The following is a 17,478-nucleotide window of genomic DNA, read 5'->3' on the forward strand; positions in this document are numbered from 1 at the left end:
TTTTTTTTCCTTTTCAATTAACATACAAGTGCTACTAACAGAGAAACTGATCTTCTTGTTGCTGGATGGCAATAAGGAGTTACACAAACGTCCAGTTTTTAGCTCAGCTGGAAGGACTTAAATTCTCTTTTTTTTTGATATAAATACTACTGGAGCTCCCATCAGGTACTTCCTTTCCAGAACCTCACTGGAAATTCTTTTTAACCCTCCAACGCTCTCCAAAGCTAAAACGTCCTCTTGCTCCAGGCATCTGACGATTTGTTCTGTGCTGCCAGACGCAGAGACGTCATTTTCCCCAGTACCACTGCTGGGTTATTCCGACTTGGGTTGGTGCCTAAACCGAACCCTGTACTTAATTGACTCAGCCAAGTCGAAGGGAACACACAGACGATGCAGCGACAGGGATTCGTTAGGTTGAACAGCCCCAGAGCCCCAGGCCCACCCTCCCCCCTCTCCCCAAGTTACTTGGTGCTGTTTTAAAAAGTCTGGGTGTCACGAAGCAGTCTCTTCCCCCCAACAACAGAGTAAAAGCTCCACAGATTTCGCTGTCTACCTGGTGGTCAAGGTTACAGCAGCATCAGCTGATGCTGCTTCCAGAAAAACATGGGGTGGTGTGACAGACAGGACTTTAGGATTGCTTCAGTCGCTTACGTGGGGGTCCCAGAAAGGGACACTGTGCAGAGGCCAAAGAGCGATATGCCTCAGCCACCAAATGGGGATGCGATACTACCATCGACTTCCAGCCCGATGTCTCCATGACGTCAGAAGCATGACTAGAAATAAGAGAGAATACATCTGAAGTTATCAACTGGCAATAAAAAGGATTAACTAAACAGATTCTTTCCACATACCTGAGAAACCTGACATTTTTAATGTACTGTTTTAGGATCACTCTGGATGTATGTCAGATATCTTTTGTGAAGATCGCAAGCTTTGGCTCCGCTGGCACTATTGTATGCTGGACAGTCCTTCAACTTAAGGATGAAAAGCTCAAACATACATGATCCTAGGTGGAGGACAGCAGGAACACAATGCTCATCTACCCTGACTACTCAGCACAGAAGCATTTTGAATCAATATAGAAAGCACTGAGAAAAACTGTATTAACTGACAAATAGGACTAAAAATGCTTCCAGACATCAAAGTAGCTGGTAGTCATTTTACATCTACTGAAAGGTCTGTTATATTACGAGTTGCAAATAGTCCCTCACTATCAGGGACTACCTGATATTCTACTACCTAAAAGTTCTTGTGATCTTAGGAAGAGATCCATAATAGCTCACAGAGACAGTCCTGCTGTACACTCTGAACAGTCCCAGGAGGACAAGACTAATCTGCCCTTAGGGCAATGCCACTTCTGGGATGCCAGATAAATGAAGGATCACAATGGGAGAACCAAAAAAAAAAAACAAAACACCAACCAAAAAAAGAGGAGAATCTCCCCCACGTGCAACAGTTCACAAGTTGTGAACCCTGTTGCTAATAAACAACAGTTTCCTCTAGATTTGTTGCATCCTGGAACAAAAGTAAACTCACTAGTTAATGAAGTCCACTGCTTGAGTTTTCAGTTGATCAGCACTATGCAGGTCAGCTAGAATGAGGATCTCAGCTGCATTTTCCACAGACAGGTTACTGCACAGTGCATCCTCACACATCACCTTCAGACGTTCTAGAGCATACTGCAAAATACAAGCCAAAGTACAGTTACAAAGAAGAAAACACCTAATCAGGCCTTACTTGTGCTCCTTCACTCTTCAGTAACAAACTACTCTACTGAACAGACCTCTTTACCTTGCTATATGCATCTGAACTGTACTCAAAGAAGTAGTGACCAGCAAAAAAAAAGGAGAATCATGATGTGCCCACCCTGAGAAAAGCAATGGAGAGGAAACATACCCACCATAACTCTCATCCCGGCCTTCTTGTGTTACAGGCTTACTGGTGCTGTGTTCATGCTTTGAAATGAGAATTTCAGGTCACCTGTAATACTTACTACCTCAGTTACTTCAAGGCACAGAATGCTAAAGCCAGATCTTTATTCTCACTCTCTTACTGAATGACAGTATTACCTGGGTTCAGTGGGAAGACCTATCTAACAGTGAATGCTCCATAGGTATTCCAGTGATGTTTAGGCAGTTCTCACTCAATTTCTTTGCCATTAATGACCTGCCCATTAAGATCAGCCTTGCTCAAGTACATGCTACTAGTTTAATACCACAAGGTTAAACAAACGCCCCTGATTTCTTGCGACTATCCAGCTGGAAACGAAACATCACAGCATGTCTGTAATGCCCTGGCAAAAGCCCTATTCTAACTTCACAATCTCAATCTAAGAGTTTCTACCATTCAATTGCGCATTTGCCTCAAATTTTTTAGATCCACGGGGTTGGGCCATGCCAATGGTTTGCGAAATTCAAAGGGATATGCTTAGAAGAAGAGTGCTGTCTAATAAATTTCACACTCTACTTTTTGCAGCACTTCAGTCAGTATTGAAACGTGCAGACACAGCCAAGATTTTCAAAAGCAACACAGTGGTCTTGGGCAGACTTCAAAAAGGTCAATACTCAAAAAACTGTAAGCCACTTGTTATCAAGAAATGAAACCAAACCCCAAACCTCAGTCTTTTAGAATATCATAGCTGGGAACTGTGAGACTGAGATACTTTTGCAAATCTTGGTATGTGTGATCTGATTATGGGGTTTGCGGCTCTTTGGATGAAACAAACAGTATTTCTGAATAGTTCTGAACATTCTAGATCCCATGATTACATTTCACAGGGATCAGGAGAGCAGTCAATTCTAATGCAGTTCTTATATGAGTAATAACATTAGCACTACATAAATTGTCCTAAAGATTAAACACAGTTAAGTTTTCTTCACGTTATGACTTCAAATGGAGTGACATTTCTTAAAAAAAAAAAAAAAAAAAATCTTTAAGATTGTTGATTTTTTTTATCTGACAGATAACTGCATTTGAGAGTATCCTTCATATTGTTCATAAGGCTTTTTTGGACAACTCAGAGACGACATGGTATACAAGTTCTTCAGTATGTGAGGCCGCATTCGGAAAAGATACCAGGTTTGTAAGGACTGCTCTGTCAGCCTGAACAGAGAGCTAGTAACAAGCTCATTTGCATGATGACGGGAGCACTTGCCATATGATAAGCACTATTACTATAAATTGATTTTATATTCTGATTGAGATTTTCATCCCATTATGATTCAATTTAAATGAATAATTTTATATTATAAAAACATTTTTTCACTTAAGATTCAGTGATAATAACTACTTCAATTGAGGCATGGCACTCATAACCAGGACAGTTTTCTCCCACCAGAACATCTGAGAAGGCAAATCAAATTTACTTGCTTAATCTGTATCAGTAACTAAAACAGTTTCAAATGAGGGGCAAGCCATTCGTTTATATTATTGTCTGTCAGTAGCTTAAAATGCAGCAAACGAAGCTTAAAATTATTCCTTTTGTAAATTGAATATTCTCCTCCACGCATGTACAATTTTTATTTCGATTTTCGCTACAAATAGCTCAGCTTCTAATTACATAGTTGGGCAAAAGTAGCCATTCTGGTCTCTCAGGTACCAAGATTTCCCCTTCCCCCCTTTCTTAATTACACTTTAAAAAACTACCCTACCTAATAGCATACTTACCCAAGAGGCTGAAATAGTATCTCCTGGGTTGAGAAGACGTGCTTTGTTTTGGTTTTGGTCTAATTACATATTTTCCCCAAGAGACAGGAGGAACTCAGAAGAAGCTGTTTCAGTCTCTTGAGTAAATATTAGATGTTTTATGTGCTTTCATGAAAGATTTTTTATTTCTGCTTTTAAAAGACACACAATGAGTTTAAAAGGAAAAAAACCTACATTAAAAGCCAGGAAACTCAAAGTTAAAGCCTACTCTGTCCTTAATGTACTGCTTCTTACTTAGACTTGTCTCAGTTAAAGATGGTATGTGAGCTCTCAATCAATACTCTTTAAATATTGAATAAAATATGTGGCAATGATTATAATCAGGCCAAGAATCTCCTTGCATTATTTCCCATTTTAATTCTAGTTGCAGTGGCCTAATAATGGCATATGGAGCATTTCACCTCTAAAATCAGCATTTTTGATGAAGCCCAGGTCCGCAGTGACAGGGCATTTGATGGTCGTGTGGTGGTTGCGTGGAACAAGGTTACATGCATCCACATCTTAAAATCCACCACCCTAACTGGCACCCACAAGAGAATCCAAGGACTGAAGAAGCATGGAGACTGAACTACGCTCTCACCCCTAGAGGTGGTCCCTCCAGGTCAGAGTTGAGGCACATTGGCAGGGCAGTGTGGAGAATCTTGCACTGCTGCTACCCGTGCTGAACCTGTTCGATGGATAAATTCAGGACTTTAGTCTCCAGTGCTGTCAAACTGGCATCTTTCACCAGCACTAAGTTCACTTTTAAGAGAAAAAAGAAAAAGGAAATAAAATTTTGGTTATATATTACGAATTTTCACTGGTCAATACGGCTCACTGGCCAGCAGAGCACTCTCTTCTGTCCTTGGTGCTGCAAAGGGAAGGAGGCAGCGGCTGGCTGGCTGGCAAGGCCACAGCGCTGCGCCTGCTACACGGGGACTACCAGCAGCCTTCCAGTCAGACCATCCCCGACACCTCCCTGGCAAGGACCCTGCAAAACCACAGATGGGTTAGGCAATAGGGCTTCCTCCAGTGCACCCCTTCTCTCCAGAAACAGCAGGGACTGCCACTGCAAAAAGAAGATAAACAATAGGACCTTCCCACTCTTGGCTATCCATCACTTTAGAGCATCTCTTGAAGCTGCTGCTACCAGCCAGACCAGAAGGAGAAGCAGGCCCTGTTTGCCAAGACAGAACACTACTTTTGAGATCTGGTAATAATCACACTAAAAAAATTATTGCCAGGTCCACCTTGGAATTTTCTTCTCTCCCCCAGCTCTTATGCTAGATTATGCTGAATAGAGATGTCTTCTGAAATTTTAAGAAAATGCTTAAAAATGTGCAGTAGAGACAGAAATTCCTGATTGTTATACGTTAAGATATGTATCTATATCGCTATAGGTATCTTATATGTATATCCTATCTTATAAGTATCTTATACTACATCCAGGTTTACCTATAAGCCACAACCAATTCAAAGAAACTGCCCAGCCACAATGATCACATGAAAAGCTTACTGCAGCAATCTCCGAGGAGCATTGTGTAAAGAAAGGCGCATGTCATTCCTGGTTCTCTGAATGCCCATAATTCCCAACTGTACCTTGTCAGCAGCTGCCAGCAAGTCATCAGCCATTTTGTCAAGATTTGGTGCCTTCCCCGTGTAAATAAAGCACATCATTTCCTTAAAAACTTCAGGCTCCACATCATTGATTTCAACCCGATTCTGTATCAGAAAAATGAAGCTTATTAAGATCCTGACAAGAGGTGAAAGGCTTCCTTCTACCCAAGCTCTTTCAGTATTCAGAAATTTGCTACAAACTATTTAGAATGTGCACCACTTGCAAAAAAGAAAAAAAAAAAAAAAAGAAAAAGATGTGGACGGAGTAAGAAAAATTCTAAGTCGTATTTCACATTCTCTACTTCTCCCTATCCCACCCCAGACTCTTTTCCCAAGAGTAACAAAGGTAACAATTGCCTCCTTGATCCCTTTCTTCCTCCCTTCAGGACAGCTGAAGCAGAGACCTGCATCTAATGTGAGAAAAACAGTTAAAAGGTGACAGTAGTCACAAATACTACCTAAGAAAGTTATCTGACCAGCAATGCTGAGTTGACTACAGAGCTATTCACCTAGCCGGAAAAGTTCTCCTTCCTTCAGGAACTTACCTTTTTACTCTCTTCCATCTCATGCTCAAACATGGCGCTGAAAACAGGGGAACGTGCTATGGCATTGGGGAAAATAAAACATAGTTAGAGATGCTCTTTTACTTTTCATGAGGAGTTAAGCGTAGCCTGCCAACACCTCAACAACTGTCCTGCTACTTAATGCAGGAAAAATTCTCCTATAGCGGATAGGGCAAATCAAGTACAACTGGTAAAGAAGTATAGGTTGTGACATAATACAATGTGGCCGATGTAGCTTCAAATTGGGTATGGGCGAATTTCTTATGTCCTTTCAACCAAGACTGAAGAGTACATGGGTGGTAAGGTATGTTTCTTGACTTTACAAGAAAGTATTCCACTGGAAATGTGGTAACTTCTTACAAATGCTTTAGGAATACATTATAGTACACTATAGCCACAGAAGAATCCTCCTACCATCCTTGCCGTGGCAGGAGGTAGGCAATTAAAAATGGAGCAGATACTTCCTCTCCCTATAACAGTTCACAAAATGGTCTTCTACTACAGCTCTGCAGTTGAAAGCGCTGCAGAAGCCTCCTTTAAAGACAAAGTAACTCAAAAAAACCCACTTGCCACCACGTTGTTGTCTCCTATCCCACTAAGGCCCATCCAACTCAATACCGACCTGCTAGTATGGCTTTGTGAGCCTGGAACTCCTGGCCTGCAACACACAGACAGCAGTCCGTGAAGCGCGAATTCTCCCAGAGTCCTCCCAACTCATCTGCCAAGCGGCACTCTGGTACCTTCACCATGTTCATAGTGTTCTGGCCGGAGATATTGACAGAGTCCTGTACCACACTAACCTGGAGGGGAAAAGAAAGCAAACAAACTCAAAACTCAAAAACCCACACTGCAAAACTAATCTCCCTACAGGAATTTTTTATTTCCAGGGCAGGTGAAGGGAAATGCAAAGCAAAACCCACACCTCTCAAGCAGAATGACTGTATGATTTAAGATGTCTACATTTTCAAGGCATCATTCCTACCCTGCCTTAACCCTGTTCTCTGCTCCTCTGGAGTGTCTATGCCAAGTCCTAAATCACACCAGCCAATTTTCTTCTTGAGCCCAAATTAACAGCACTTCCATGGAATTTAATCATAACTTTATTAGATGGTTTCCTAAGGAAGTGGAACCTTATTTTTCTGCTTTTACAGACATCATACCTGACCTAGTTTTTTCCTTCTATCAACACTCTGAAACCCTCCCCAATCAATAATGCAACACAGACAGCAGTACAAATGAAAACGAAGTATACAGAGAGCTGCTATAACCGAGCACTGCATCCATGTATGCAAGGGCAGTGTCTGACCCCTCAAATGTCTTGCTGCTTCTGGTTCTAAATTTCTTAGAGTCCAATGCTTCCATCACACTACAAAATAAAATTAAAAAAACCCTAAACAGTAAGTTTAAAAAAGCAGCTTTATGTCAAGTAATTAGGAAGATTTGAGGAAGGCAGATAGATTCCTTATCACCTGCTCTAAAGCATACATCGTTAGGCAGGGACCATACGTAGCCATACTGGCTGATGAATAACCTACACAAAGGGAACCATTAAGAACCTATTCAGCACCAAACCATTATTGTTAAACATGCAGTAAATCATACGCCTTCTACAGCAGACTCCAATTAGAAAACATCAGAGTGACTAATACTAACCCGCTATAACAAAGAATAAAGGAAGAAGCTGATTGACAGGAAACCATGTGAGACTATTTCCTGGATTTGCTGTCAAGTCCAAGTTAAATTTCAGTTCTATTAATAACCAATGGCCAAAGAAGAACAAGGGACAGCAAAGGCAGCTTCACAGTTATGTAAAAGGAGAAGTAAATTATGAAGTGAGAGAGAGGACAGAAGCATCTTCTAAGGAAAAAAACCTGCTGACCAGCACAGACCCCAACACTTGAGAAACCTCCAGTGGGTTTCTGATGGCAGACATATCTTGTATAAACTATACAACACATGTTGTATAAACAACACTCAAAACCAAACAAATATCAGATGCTGCTTGCCAAAGGACACTAATGATTAGCCAGAGCAAGTGTGAGGAAGCTAATGTTCTTCATTGTTAATTTGACAACTACATCACCTTTTTGCCCTGTGACATGTAGGCCAGCAACATGGACTCAAGGATGGACGAAAACTCATCAGATCAATTAAAAAGGAATTCCTAGATGTAGATCCCTTGCTGGAGTCCAATACTGATTACAGACCAGCCAAAAGAGACTTGTGAACTGTGTCTCAAATCAACAAACAGATCCTCTTCGTATAGGAAAGAAAGTCAGTTACTGGCATGAAAATCTATTACATGGCTTTTTACATAAGGAGTTTAGACTGGTAGATTCCAAGTGGTGACCAGCCTTAGAGGTCAAAATAGCTAAGGTTTTGCTTAAGCTATTTTCAACATCTTAGCATGGGAACCAATGCTACCTAGCTCAGAAGAGAGCTATTACCACAACTTTGGGAACACCGTTCTTTTTGGAGATTTACCGGAATGTATTTACCTATGATGTTGGAACATAATTTAAACAGGAAAAAGTAATGGAGTTGGGATATGAACAATCAACCCCACCTGCAAAACAGAGGTTGCAAAATCCCCAAACTGACAACTAAATGAGGTCAGATTTGAAATGCTTGACAAGGAACATCATTCTCTGCCTTAACAGCATTTTCAGCAAGACATTATCCGTGTTCAGCACCGGACATGAGCAGAGAGCAAAAGGCTTTTTCCTTTTAACTTTAATAAAGCAATGAGAAGGTGCAGCAGAGGCACTTGGCAACCTTCTGATCTACAGAAAACTGGAACATATCCCCACTAACAAGCATCTCAACATCCAGTATTGCTAACTCCTTGCAAGAGTTTCTACATACAAAACATGCTTGCTGAAAGTACAGATATGAGCAGCATCACTTGGCACCTGTGGCCAGCAGGGGAGCATTAAGAGTATATGGCACACCAGTTTATACGCTAAGAGACTTAGAAGTTCAGGGAAGAAAAATTAAAAAAAAAAAGAGAGGGGAAAAAAAACCTAAAACCAAGCTGTTGAAAGTTCTCGCCAAACTGTTTCCAGACAGCAAAACCTTCCCCTCTGATATCACTAAACTTAAGATTTCTTACATGCTGACTGTAGAACAGACTGAAAGAGAAAACAGAAAATATCAAGGCCAGGTGAAGCCAGCAGCAAGTTTTCTCTTCATCCAGAACAAACAAAAACACTGACCTGAAGCTTTTGAAGGGAGTAATTCAGTAAAGGAGCGGAGTGACTTGAATTAGTACTAGTTGCCAAGACTGCTGGTGGATCTCAGGTTTATCTACATGGTAGCTTGCAAATTCCCTTCTCAGACACTAATTTTTGAGTTTCACTCCACAATTCTAAGTTTTCTGGCTCTTTTATCATGAAGGAAAGAATAATCGCCAGACCTACAGAGGTGTCATCCAAGACACTGTCCTCTTCTCCTCCCATACTGCTACAAATGTTGAAGAAAGGGCTCCCTCCACGACAGTAATAATTTACGTTACTGATTGAATACACATCCTTTAGGACATGTTTGTTAATTTAACTATGTGCATGCTTATGATGGCCAAACAAAACTGAAAAAAAAAAAACCAAACCCCAAAACCCAAACCCCCTCAAAAACCCCAAACCCAGCTGTCAAACAACTTTGAAGCATTTCTTTCACTCCTGAATTTCTTTCACTCCTGAAAGAAAACACAGCAGAAGAAAAGACTCCCATAAAAAACGCTGCAGGAGATGCAAAGAGAGAACAACTTGTTCTACCTGTCTTCTGGAAAAAAAATCACAGCTACAGGAGCTATTTTGCAGTTAAAAAGAATGAAATAAGACAGCAGAAGCTCTGAAGACACTAAATTAGAAAGTTTAAATTTGCTTATTAAGGTTTCTAAGCTTAAATATCTAGTTTTAGAAATAACTGTCTGCATCTTTGTCTGAAATTAGTATTAGTGAAATAATAATTTTGTACGCAGTTGTAAAAAAATACAAACGCAATGAACAGAAAATTGTGGTCACTATATAATTACTTTTTCTTAAATTTTTCTTGATTTTTTCTTTTTGTTGGCTGTATAGACATATTTTGTAAAATAAAGCAAACTCTTCTTTATTCAGTAGCCAAGTAATAGGCGGGCCAGTTTCCACTACAGAGCTAGTGTTGGTTATTATCCCAAGTGAGTTTCAAATTAAGGAGTACAAACAGATGGACGATAACACTAAACCAGAAGTGAAATGATAATCAAACATGCTTAATTCCTATCATCATCACAGGTGAAAGACAGAAACAAAGTAACAAAAAATAAATGGAAGTGAAATGTGATGAATCACACAGAGAAAAAGCCACCAGCCACACAGGCGCACGCACACACGCACGCACAAATAAAATCTAAGTGCCATATAAACACCCAGTATTTCTCCTGATACCTCTGACTCCTTAAAAGCAATGATGAAAAATAAGGTCACATCTACCTTAAGCTAATGGAACTGCTATTCTTTCAGGCTGCACAGGAAGACTTACCTCACAGAAGAGAGTGAGTTTGTCATCTGGAAGAAGTCCATTGGCCTCATCCAAAAGAAAGTCTCTTCTAATAAATTTTTTGAATCCCCAGTCCTTGCCTTGTACAAATCGATATGCTCGCTGGCTCTCTGAAAGAAAGAGATGGTGCTTTAAACACCAGCTGAGTGACTCGCTTGATCAAACAGCAAAAGACAAACAACTGACCCCATCAGACAGAAAGAGTTTTTACACACCCATTGCTTTTGTTTCTTCTCCCTTAGCATTCAGGATGGAGAATTTGAACTTTGCTCGAACTTCACTTTTTGGACAGCTCACCAGCAACAGATAGAGGGATAGATAATCTTTACTTTCTTCATCCAAGCCTTTAGGGTTCACACGTAAACACCTGTAGAAGCAGACATCTGAATGAGATGTCAGGAACAGTTTTTGGCAGGTCACTGGTAGCTTTCAAAGAAAGGGCATTGTAGAATTTTCACCATGTACAGCAAACAAGCTCTTTAACAGCCACTGAACCACAAGAAAATAACAGATAGGCAAATCGAGTGGAACTGCGTGTTACAGTCAGCCTCATGCTACATCTCCAAGACAGATAATAATATACACGCAGTAACTATGGGCAAACCAATTAAAAAAAAAAAACACGGGGGAAAAGAGGAGGGGGGTATTGTTTAAATTACTGAAAAGCACCCTGGATAATCAACTTTCAGAAACGGAAAGTGAAAGAAATAGTAGAAAGGAGGCAATGGATGCGAGGAAGTTCAACAAATCCAGAGAAATGGTAGGTAAAATTCCACAGGAAGCAACTGAAAGGGAAAATGGATTTCTGGAAGGCTGGTAGTTTCTCAAAAAGATAATACTAGGGCAAAAAGAGAAGAATACTCCTGTGTGAAGAAAAGGTAGTAAGTGCAGGAAGAGGCTAACTCATAAGCACTTCCATGACCTGAAACTTGACACAGAATCTAACAAGAAGCAAAAACTAGGCCAAATGACTAACAGCTCGAATACACAAGGACAAAAAAAAAAAATCAGAAAGATCTAGACATTAGAGTGAGATCTGACTAGCAAAGGTTATAAAGATAAGCAATTTAGTAACAAAAAGCAGTCCAAGGAAAGCACAGGTCTGCCACCCAAAGGAAGGGAACACAAATTGTATCACACACACACACACACAAAATTATTTAGTGGTAATTTGCTGCAATCTATACGAAGGAGGTTTAAAGAAAAATGCTAAAACACTTAACATCACCAACAAGGGATAAAATAAGGAACCAGGTGTCCATGGATCTACTAGGTCAGACACGACTCATAGTAGATACACATTCTGACCAAAGTCCACCCTGAGTTACTGGAAATTACTTGAGAACTCAGGGAAAATAAGAAAGGTTTTAAAGGAAAGGAAAAGGGTAAAAATAATGTCCTCTTTAAGAAGCAGCAACTCTTGGGCAGAAGGAGTTATAGAACACAGAGATGATCGAAGTAACAATCTTAAGTCTCTGAATTCACAAAAAGCTGCCACAAAGAGAAAGGTAATGCAGTAGCAATAGTCTTAAATTGCAGGATTTAGAGTGCAGGCAAAAATTATCTTTTTAACAATGTGGAGTATTAGGCACTGAAACTGGGAGGCTGAAATAGAGTTTGAATACACTGGCTGTGGACTCTCATTGGCTTATAAGAACTTGTTAAGATAAACATCAGCCAAAAAAACCCCAACTTAAGACATTAATAATCCTCCACGGCACGTGTCTGCTTCAAGGCAGGATGTAGTCTCCTTTCCAGTTATGGTTTCTATTACTTCTGATGTTTTCCATTACCAGAGAAACACTGCAAACAGCCAGATCCTCACATTTGTTTTGTGTGTCCAAACACTATGCTGAAGCAACAGTACTTTCTCCCTGCGCATATGTTGTACATCCAAGGAAGCAAGAACCCATGTGCAGTACAAGTACTTCTTTTATGTATTTCCTCTGTTATAGAAGTCCAAATTCTTTCACACATTTGTACAAACAAGGTGAACCTCTCTGCTCTATTTCTTACCATTTGAGTTTATCATTGGCTCCAGATGAAAAGGTTGAGCTTTTGATGACCTCACCCATTTCTTCTCGGCAGAAGCTGAAGTTGTTTATGGTCCACATGTAGGAAAACTTCACCACCTTGATCTTAAAACAGAGGATAATAGGCGGTTTAGGGTCATGCCCATTCATCCTAGCCATCTTAAAGGCAAAAACTGAAAAACCTGGAAGTTTTACCGAGTCACTTGCGTAACAAATAATCCCCAAACACAATGACAACAGAGCCTAGAAATGGCTAGCAGTGGCAGCTGGACCACTCCAACTTCTCCAACTGCCTCCTCCAAAGTTCCACCAAGGGCAGAGGGCAACATTCTGCTGTTGCCTTGGTGAATGCTTGTTGTTAGCAAGCATGACATCGTCTGAAAATCCAGACTCTAAACTTGTTTTGAATAAATTTCTTACCACAGGTTCTAATCGCGTTACGTCAAGGATATCTCAGCACAGTGTGGCCTTACCTGAGTGTAGCACCAGCTCTCTGCTACAGGTCCACTCGACATTTCTGCCGGAGGAGGAGGACTCGGCACCCTTGACATCGCCAGTTTGAAGATTAAACAGAATTTCACAACTCAGCAGAAGAAATTTATAATTGATCTTCACTCTGTCAGTCCCAAAAAAAGAGAAAAAAACAAAACTAAGAACAAAGAATAAAAACTTCAGGAGTGCTGTTAAATCTCATACGACACAAGCTAAAGCCATCATGTTTTCTCCCTCCCCCTCTAGCACCTTCAAAATATGATGTTACATTTAAACATTTTCAAGTGTTACCATATGTTTTCTGAAGAAGGGATATACCACCTCCACTCATCCTTTCAATATGCAGCTCCATATAGGAATAAACCTATCATATCATTTTCTTTAAGGAGTCCAAGATTCAAATAGGAGACTCCCCACTTGACTTGGGATTTACTACTTTATCCTGAGGCCACCATTTCAACTCACTACTTACTCCCTATTTTCATTTTGAGAATCTCAGACTATGAGAGATCAGATTTGATAGATGAAGTTCTCAATCTGAAAAAGCTACAGGTAGCAACACACAACCCAAACTCAACAGCAAAACAAAACCCTAGGTTCAAAGTGACTCAGGTAACATCAACAGAATAATTTCCTATAGCTTAAAACTTCTCCTGAAGCCTTACTATCAGGGAAGGTGTTGGTAATGATTTCTCCACTTCAAACTGAATCCCTTTGGCCAGAGGGAAATTCTCATTGCCTTTATATGCTAGTGAAGTTCCCCACTTCCAAAGGCCAAGTCAAATTGTCATCTGCAGAGAACATATGGGGTTAAAACCTCTGCAACACACCTGAATGAATACACAGGCACAACTGATAAAATAGGCACCTAGTTACCAGAAGGGAGGTTTTAAAACAAAATAGAATAATCAACCCATCTCTGACTTCTGCGTCCTGATCCCTAAGGCAGATACACAAAACGTCTTCAAAGATGAGCTCGGAAACTAGGATTCGTAACTTTGGCAGATAAAAAAGCATCACATGCCTTACAGTTTAGCCTTCTGCTAAACACTTTCTGTTTCACAGGTGGTATTTATCTGCCTTCCTCTTACCGCACAGGACAGCCAGTGAACCACAAGAACTCCATTGCTGTTAGTTTTGTGCTCAAAAGGATGAAAAAAAAGGGTGAGTAAAAGACAAAGTTGTTATCTTGCGATACGAATTGCTTTAAATACAAATGCTGATATTGAGGTTCGTTGGGGGAGAAAGGTTAAGCACAGGCTCACGGTCTTGAGGAAGGCCGAGTCATTAGGTGTTGAAAGAAAAATCGTGCAGAAGAATAGAGAATATATACCTAAAAATCCCACACCTCAGAACAACAGGAGAATATTCACAATAAGAACATAAATATATATGCACATAATTCCCCCCAAACTGCTATCGACATAATTTGGAGTCTTTAAGTGCAGCTGCAGGGCAGGTCTGGATTTGAGTGCAGGCTCCAGCTGCAGACCAGACCTCTCCCAAGCAAGGCTCGCATCAGCCTCCACTCCAGTTTATGGCTGTTACGTACTCAGGTTTGGAGTTCTATGCACCTTCACAAAGTACCTGGAAATACTGGTACACAGGCATTATCTAACAGTAAAACAAGAGTGGGGTTTTTTTCAGGTTTAATTTCCTTCAAAAAAGCACAAGTGAGCCCACGTAAACACTGAAAAAGAGATACTGGCTATCAGGAGCTAAGAAATAAGTATTTAACCCTGCAGAGATGCACACTTCAACTTGATGGAAATTTATTTCCCAGAGCAAAGCTCAAGGGCAAACAACTAACTCCTTAAGACCTGAACTGCAGACAACTCGCACTAATGTAAAACCGAGTGCTCTCTGATCAAACTGCTTTACAAACTTCTTGCATTTGCAGTTTGTGCTGTGCATGTGGAATGAGGAAAAAAAAAATCAACATTTTAAAAAGGGACATCAATATGCGCTTTAGGTAGTCGCTGCAGGTTTTATTACATTAAACTTAAAATTACCACAATTCCTGCAAAGAAATTCAATTAAAGCCCTCTGTGTCATTCAAATTAAGACAAAATGAGCAGACACTAGTTTTGAATACTTAGCTAACTGCCCTTCCACGGGCAACATTCAGTCTTGCCTCCGAGGACATCATCGCTTCACTGTCTCCAGTCACAAGTCTTTGGGGGACAGATAAAACCTGAAATTCCAGCACAAGCAGCAAGAAACACCTCCTCCTCACCACGGCTGGGGAAGGGATGCCCTTTTGCTGGTTTTTGTCCATGGGCAGGAAAGACCCAAGCTTTTCCCTTCCCCTCGGGGTTCACAGAAGCACTGCTCAACTCCACCCAAGCTGTTACATTGTTCTGTTCACAGCTATTTTTAATCTACATTATTCTAGTGATCTGTTTTATAGCACAGGTATAAACGACAGGGACACAAACTCCTGAGAGGATAATAAGCAGCCAGGGAAAGGATGAAGTTTCTTAAGCTCACCTCCTCACTGACGGCAACCTGTCTGCACACTAAGCAACAAGATGCTAAGCCTAATGAAAAGGTTTGACCAGAAGAAAGCACAATGCATAAATAAAACACAAGAGTGGGATGCGACATTAGATTTTTTTTTTTGTTAAAATTGAAGTTCGTTTCAGTGATTTTCGATTTTTTTTTTTTTTGGTTAAAATTGAAGTTCGTTTCAGTGATTTTAGTTTTTAACTAATACCTTTCTCCTCAAACTATTTGCAACATGGAAGCATTCAGGTCTCTTAAAAGACTTCCTTATGCAGAGTGAGAAATAATGCAAATTTTATTTAAGAAGCATTAGAGGGATGAAGAAAAGACATAAAAACAACTTAGCTTAAAGTAACTTTTGAATTCTCTGAAACAGTGACATTATGGCCCTCCATACATCTCCCCATATACCTGGCCAAAACCGAGGTGTGAATTAAACCTCAATGTACTCGCCCTTCCTCCTAACAGGGATTTTGGGCACAGCCCATCACTGCAAGACACCCTAAAGCTCCATGTGAAGAACGGCCAGAGAGCCAGCAGCACTGTCCATCAGCATCTTCCCGGTGACTCTGTGAGGCCACAATGCTGTTCTCCTTGCCTGGCTTGGAATAATCACAAGGAACAGATCCAGAACAGTTCAGATAAGGAACCAATTTCCACGTAAGGTATTTATCAACAATAAGCAGTTTTTTATAAGACGACTTCTACTTCCAGGTAAACTGAAGCAATTAAGAATCTCTACACACACATTAGAGAAGTGGTTTAACACGAAAGGTAATTACACAGTTAAAAGACTCCAGCGGGTCCTTCTTGAAGACAAATGGGTAAATTTAGTGGTAACACCTCCCTTTATGGCATGAAAATAAGGGATTAATGAGGAGGAAAAGAGGAGACAACAACAACTTTTCATGTTACAATGGCACATTCATCAAGCCTGTTGGAACACACTGACAAGTTGAAGGGTTTCCTGGATGGAGGGCAGAAGTTAATCCTAAATTCCTGTACCTTTCACTGGTCTCCAAGGAGCAAACTCCAGAAGACTGAAGCCATCAATCCTTCCCCTATAACTGGGGAAGGAAATAGCTAATCGTGTAATGCAAAAATTGAAACTTTTGACAACTACTTTCTCTATTTCAACAGGATATTAAGAGGTACCTAGATATTACCTCCATCTTACATATGCAAAGAAGTTTTAGAAAGCTTCTGTGGTCTAAAGGCAAGACAATGTATGAGCTGCAGATACACAGGACTATTTAATTTCCTCTGAGTAACTGTCACTTCTGTATCTTATATCCTTTCCTCCCAGATGGCTTGGATAGGCAGGTGGTAATAAAAGTTATGACAACGTGCTAATAGAATTGCTGCATGCCAGCGCATCATTCGTTATGCTTTTAAAATGGCCCAAAGGGGACAAAGGTTCTAGATTTTAAAGATTTTCTAGTATTTGGAAAATATTTTCAGTCTAGTATGTCAAAGCTTTCTACAGATGCTTTGCAAGGCAGTTAAATACAGTTAAAAAAAAACATGTTAAACTCCAACATACCCCTATCTCATAAACATCAAATACTTGTCATCAAATGACATCACTGGTCCTTTTACTACTTACAGTGTAGCAAGTCATAATGGGAATAAACAGGTAATATCCATCATTGTCTTTTGCAAAGATTACCAGTAAGGAAAAACTTGCCACTTGCCCTGCTTAGCAAGCACACGAACAGGGTAAGCACATAAAACGCCACTGAAAAATATCCTTAGAAGTGTGCCGTAGAAACTGCCATGTGTTCTTCCACCTACAAATGCTGAAAAAACCAATATTAAATGCATTTTAAAAGGAACCACAGCTGACTTAAGGTAAAGTTAAGTTTCTGAAATCAGCAGGGTACCCCCGGTGTTTATTTGCTCCTGAACACTTAATACTTCACCAGTTCACACTTCTTCACTAACAATGCTGGCACCTCTGAACTAGGAGTGAATTAAGAAGCGCTGCAGGCAGAGGTTTTAGGGAAACATTTTGTAAATAGTTTGGGTATCAAAATTCTTTCTGG

At 40.3% G+C, this 17,478-nt stretch overlaps 1 protein-coding gene across 1 annotated transcript; it reads right to left on the bottom strand.

The window, feature by feature from the left end:
- Positions 1 to 309: 309 nt before the first annotated feature.
- SPOP (speckle-type POZ protein) lies at positions 310 to 12,987 on the bottom strand. Its single transcript, XM_009576578.1, has 9 exons — positions 12,910 to 12,987; positions 12,420 to 12,541; positions 10,619 to 10,770; positions 10,386 to 10,513; positions 6,487 to 6,664; positions 5,847 to 5,902; positions 5,284 to 5,406; positions 1,537 to 1,679; positions 310 to 773 (listed from the first exon to the last, which is right to left on the bottom strand). Exons 1-9 carry the CDS (start codon positions 12,985 to 12,987, stop codon positions 629 to 631), a joined length of 1,125 nt encoding a protein of 374 aa, XP_009574873.1. The 3' UTR covers positions 310 to 628.
- Between the last annotated feature and the right edge of the window lie 4,491 nt (positions 12,988 to 17,478).

Source organism: Fulmarus glacialis, unplaced genomic scaffold (genome assembly GCF_000690835.1).
Source record: "Fulmarus glacialis isolate BGI_N327 unplaced genomic scaffold, ASM69083v1 scaffold10034, whole genome shotgun sequence".
Lineage (NCBI taxonomy): Eukaryota > Metazoa > Chordata > Aves > Procellariiformes > Procellariidae > Fulmarus > Fulmarus glacialis.

Coding starts and splice junctions, on each gene's coding strand:
- SPOP (XM_009576578.1), bottom strand. CDS start 12,987: ATGTCAAGGGTGCCGAGTCCTCCTCCTCCGGCAGAAATGTCGAGTGGA. Junction 6,665..10,385: donor AACTCACTCTCTTCTGTGAG/GTAAGTCTTCCT, acceptor TTTCCCCTCCAG/GTTAGTGTGGTACAGGACTC. Junction 5,903..6,486: donor TCACAAAGCCATACTAGCAG/GTCGGTATTGAG, acceptor CCAATGCCATAG/CACGTTCCCCTGTTTTCAGC.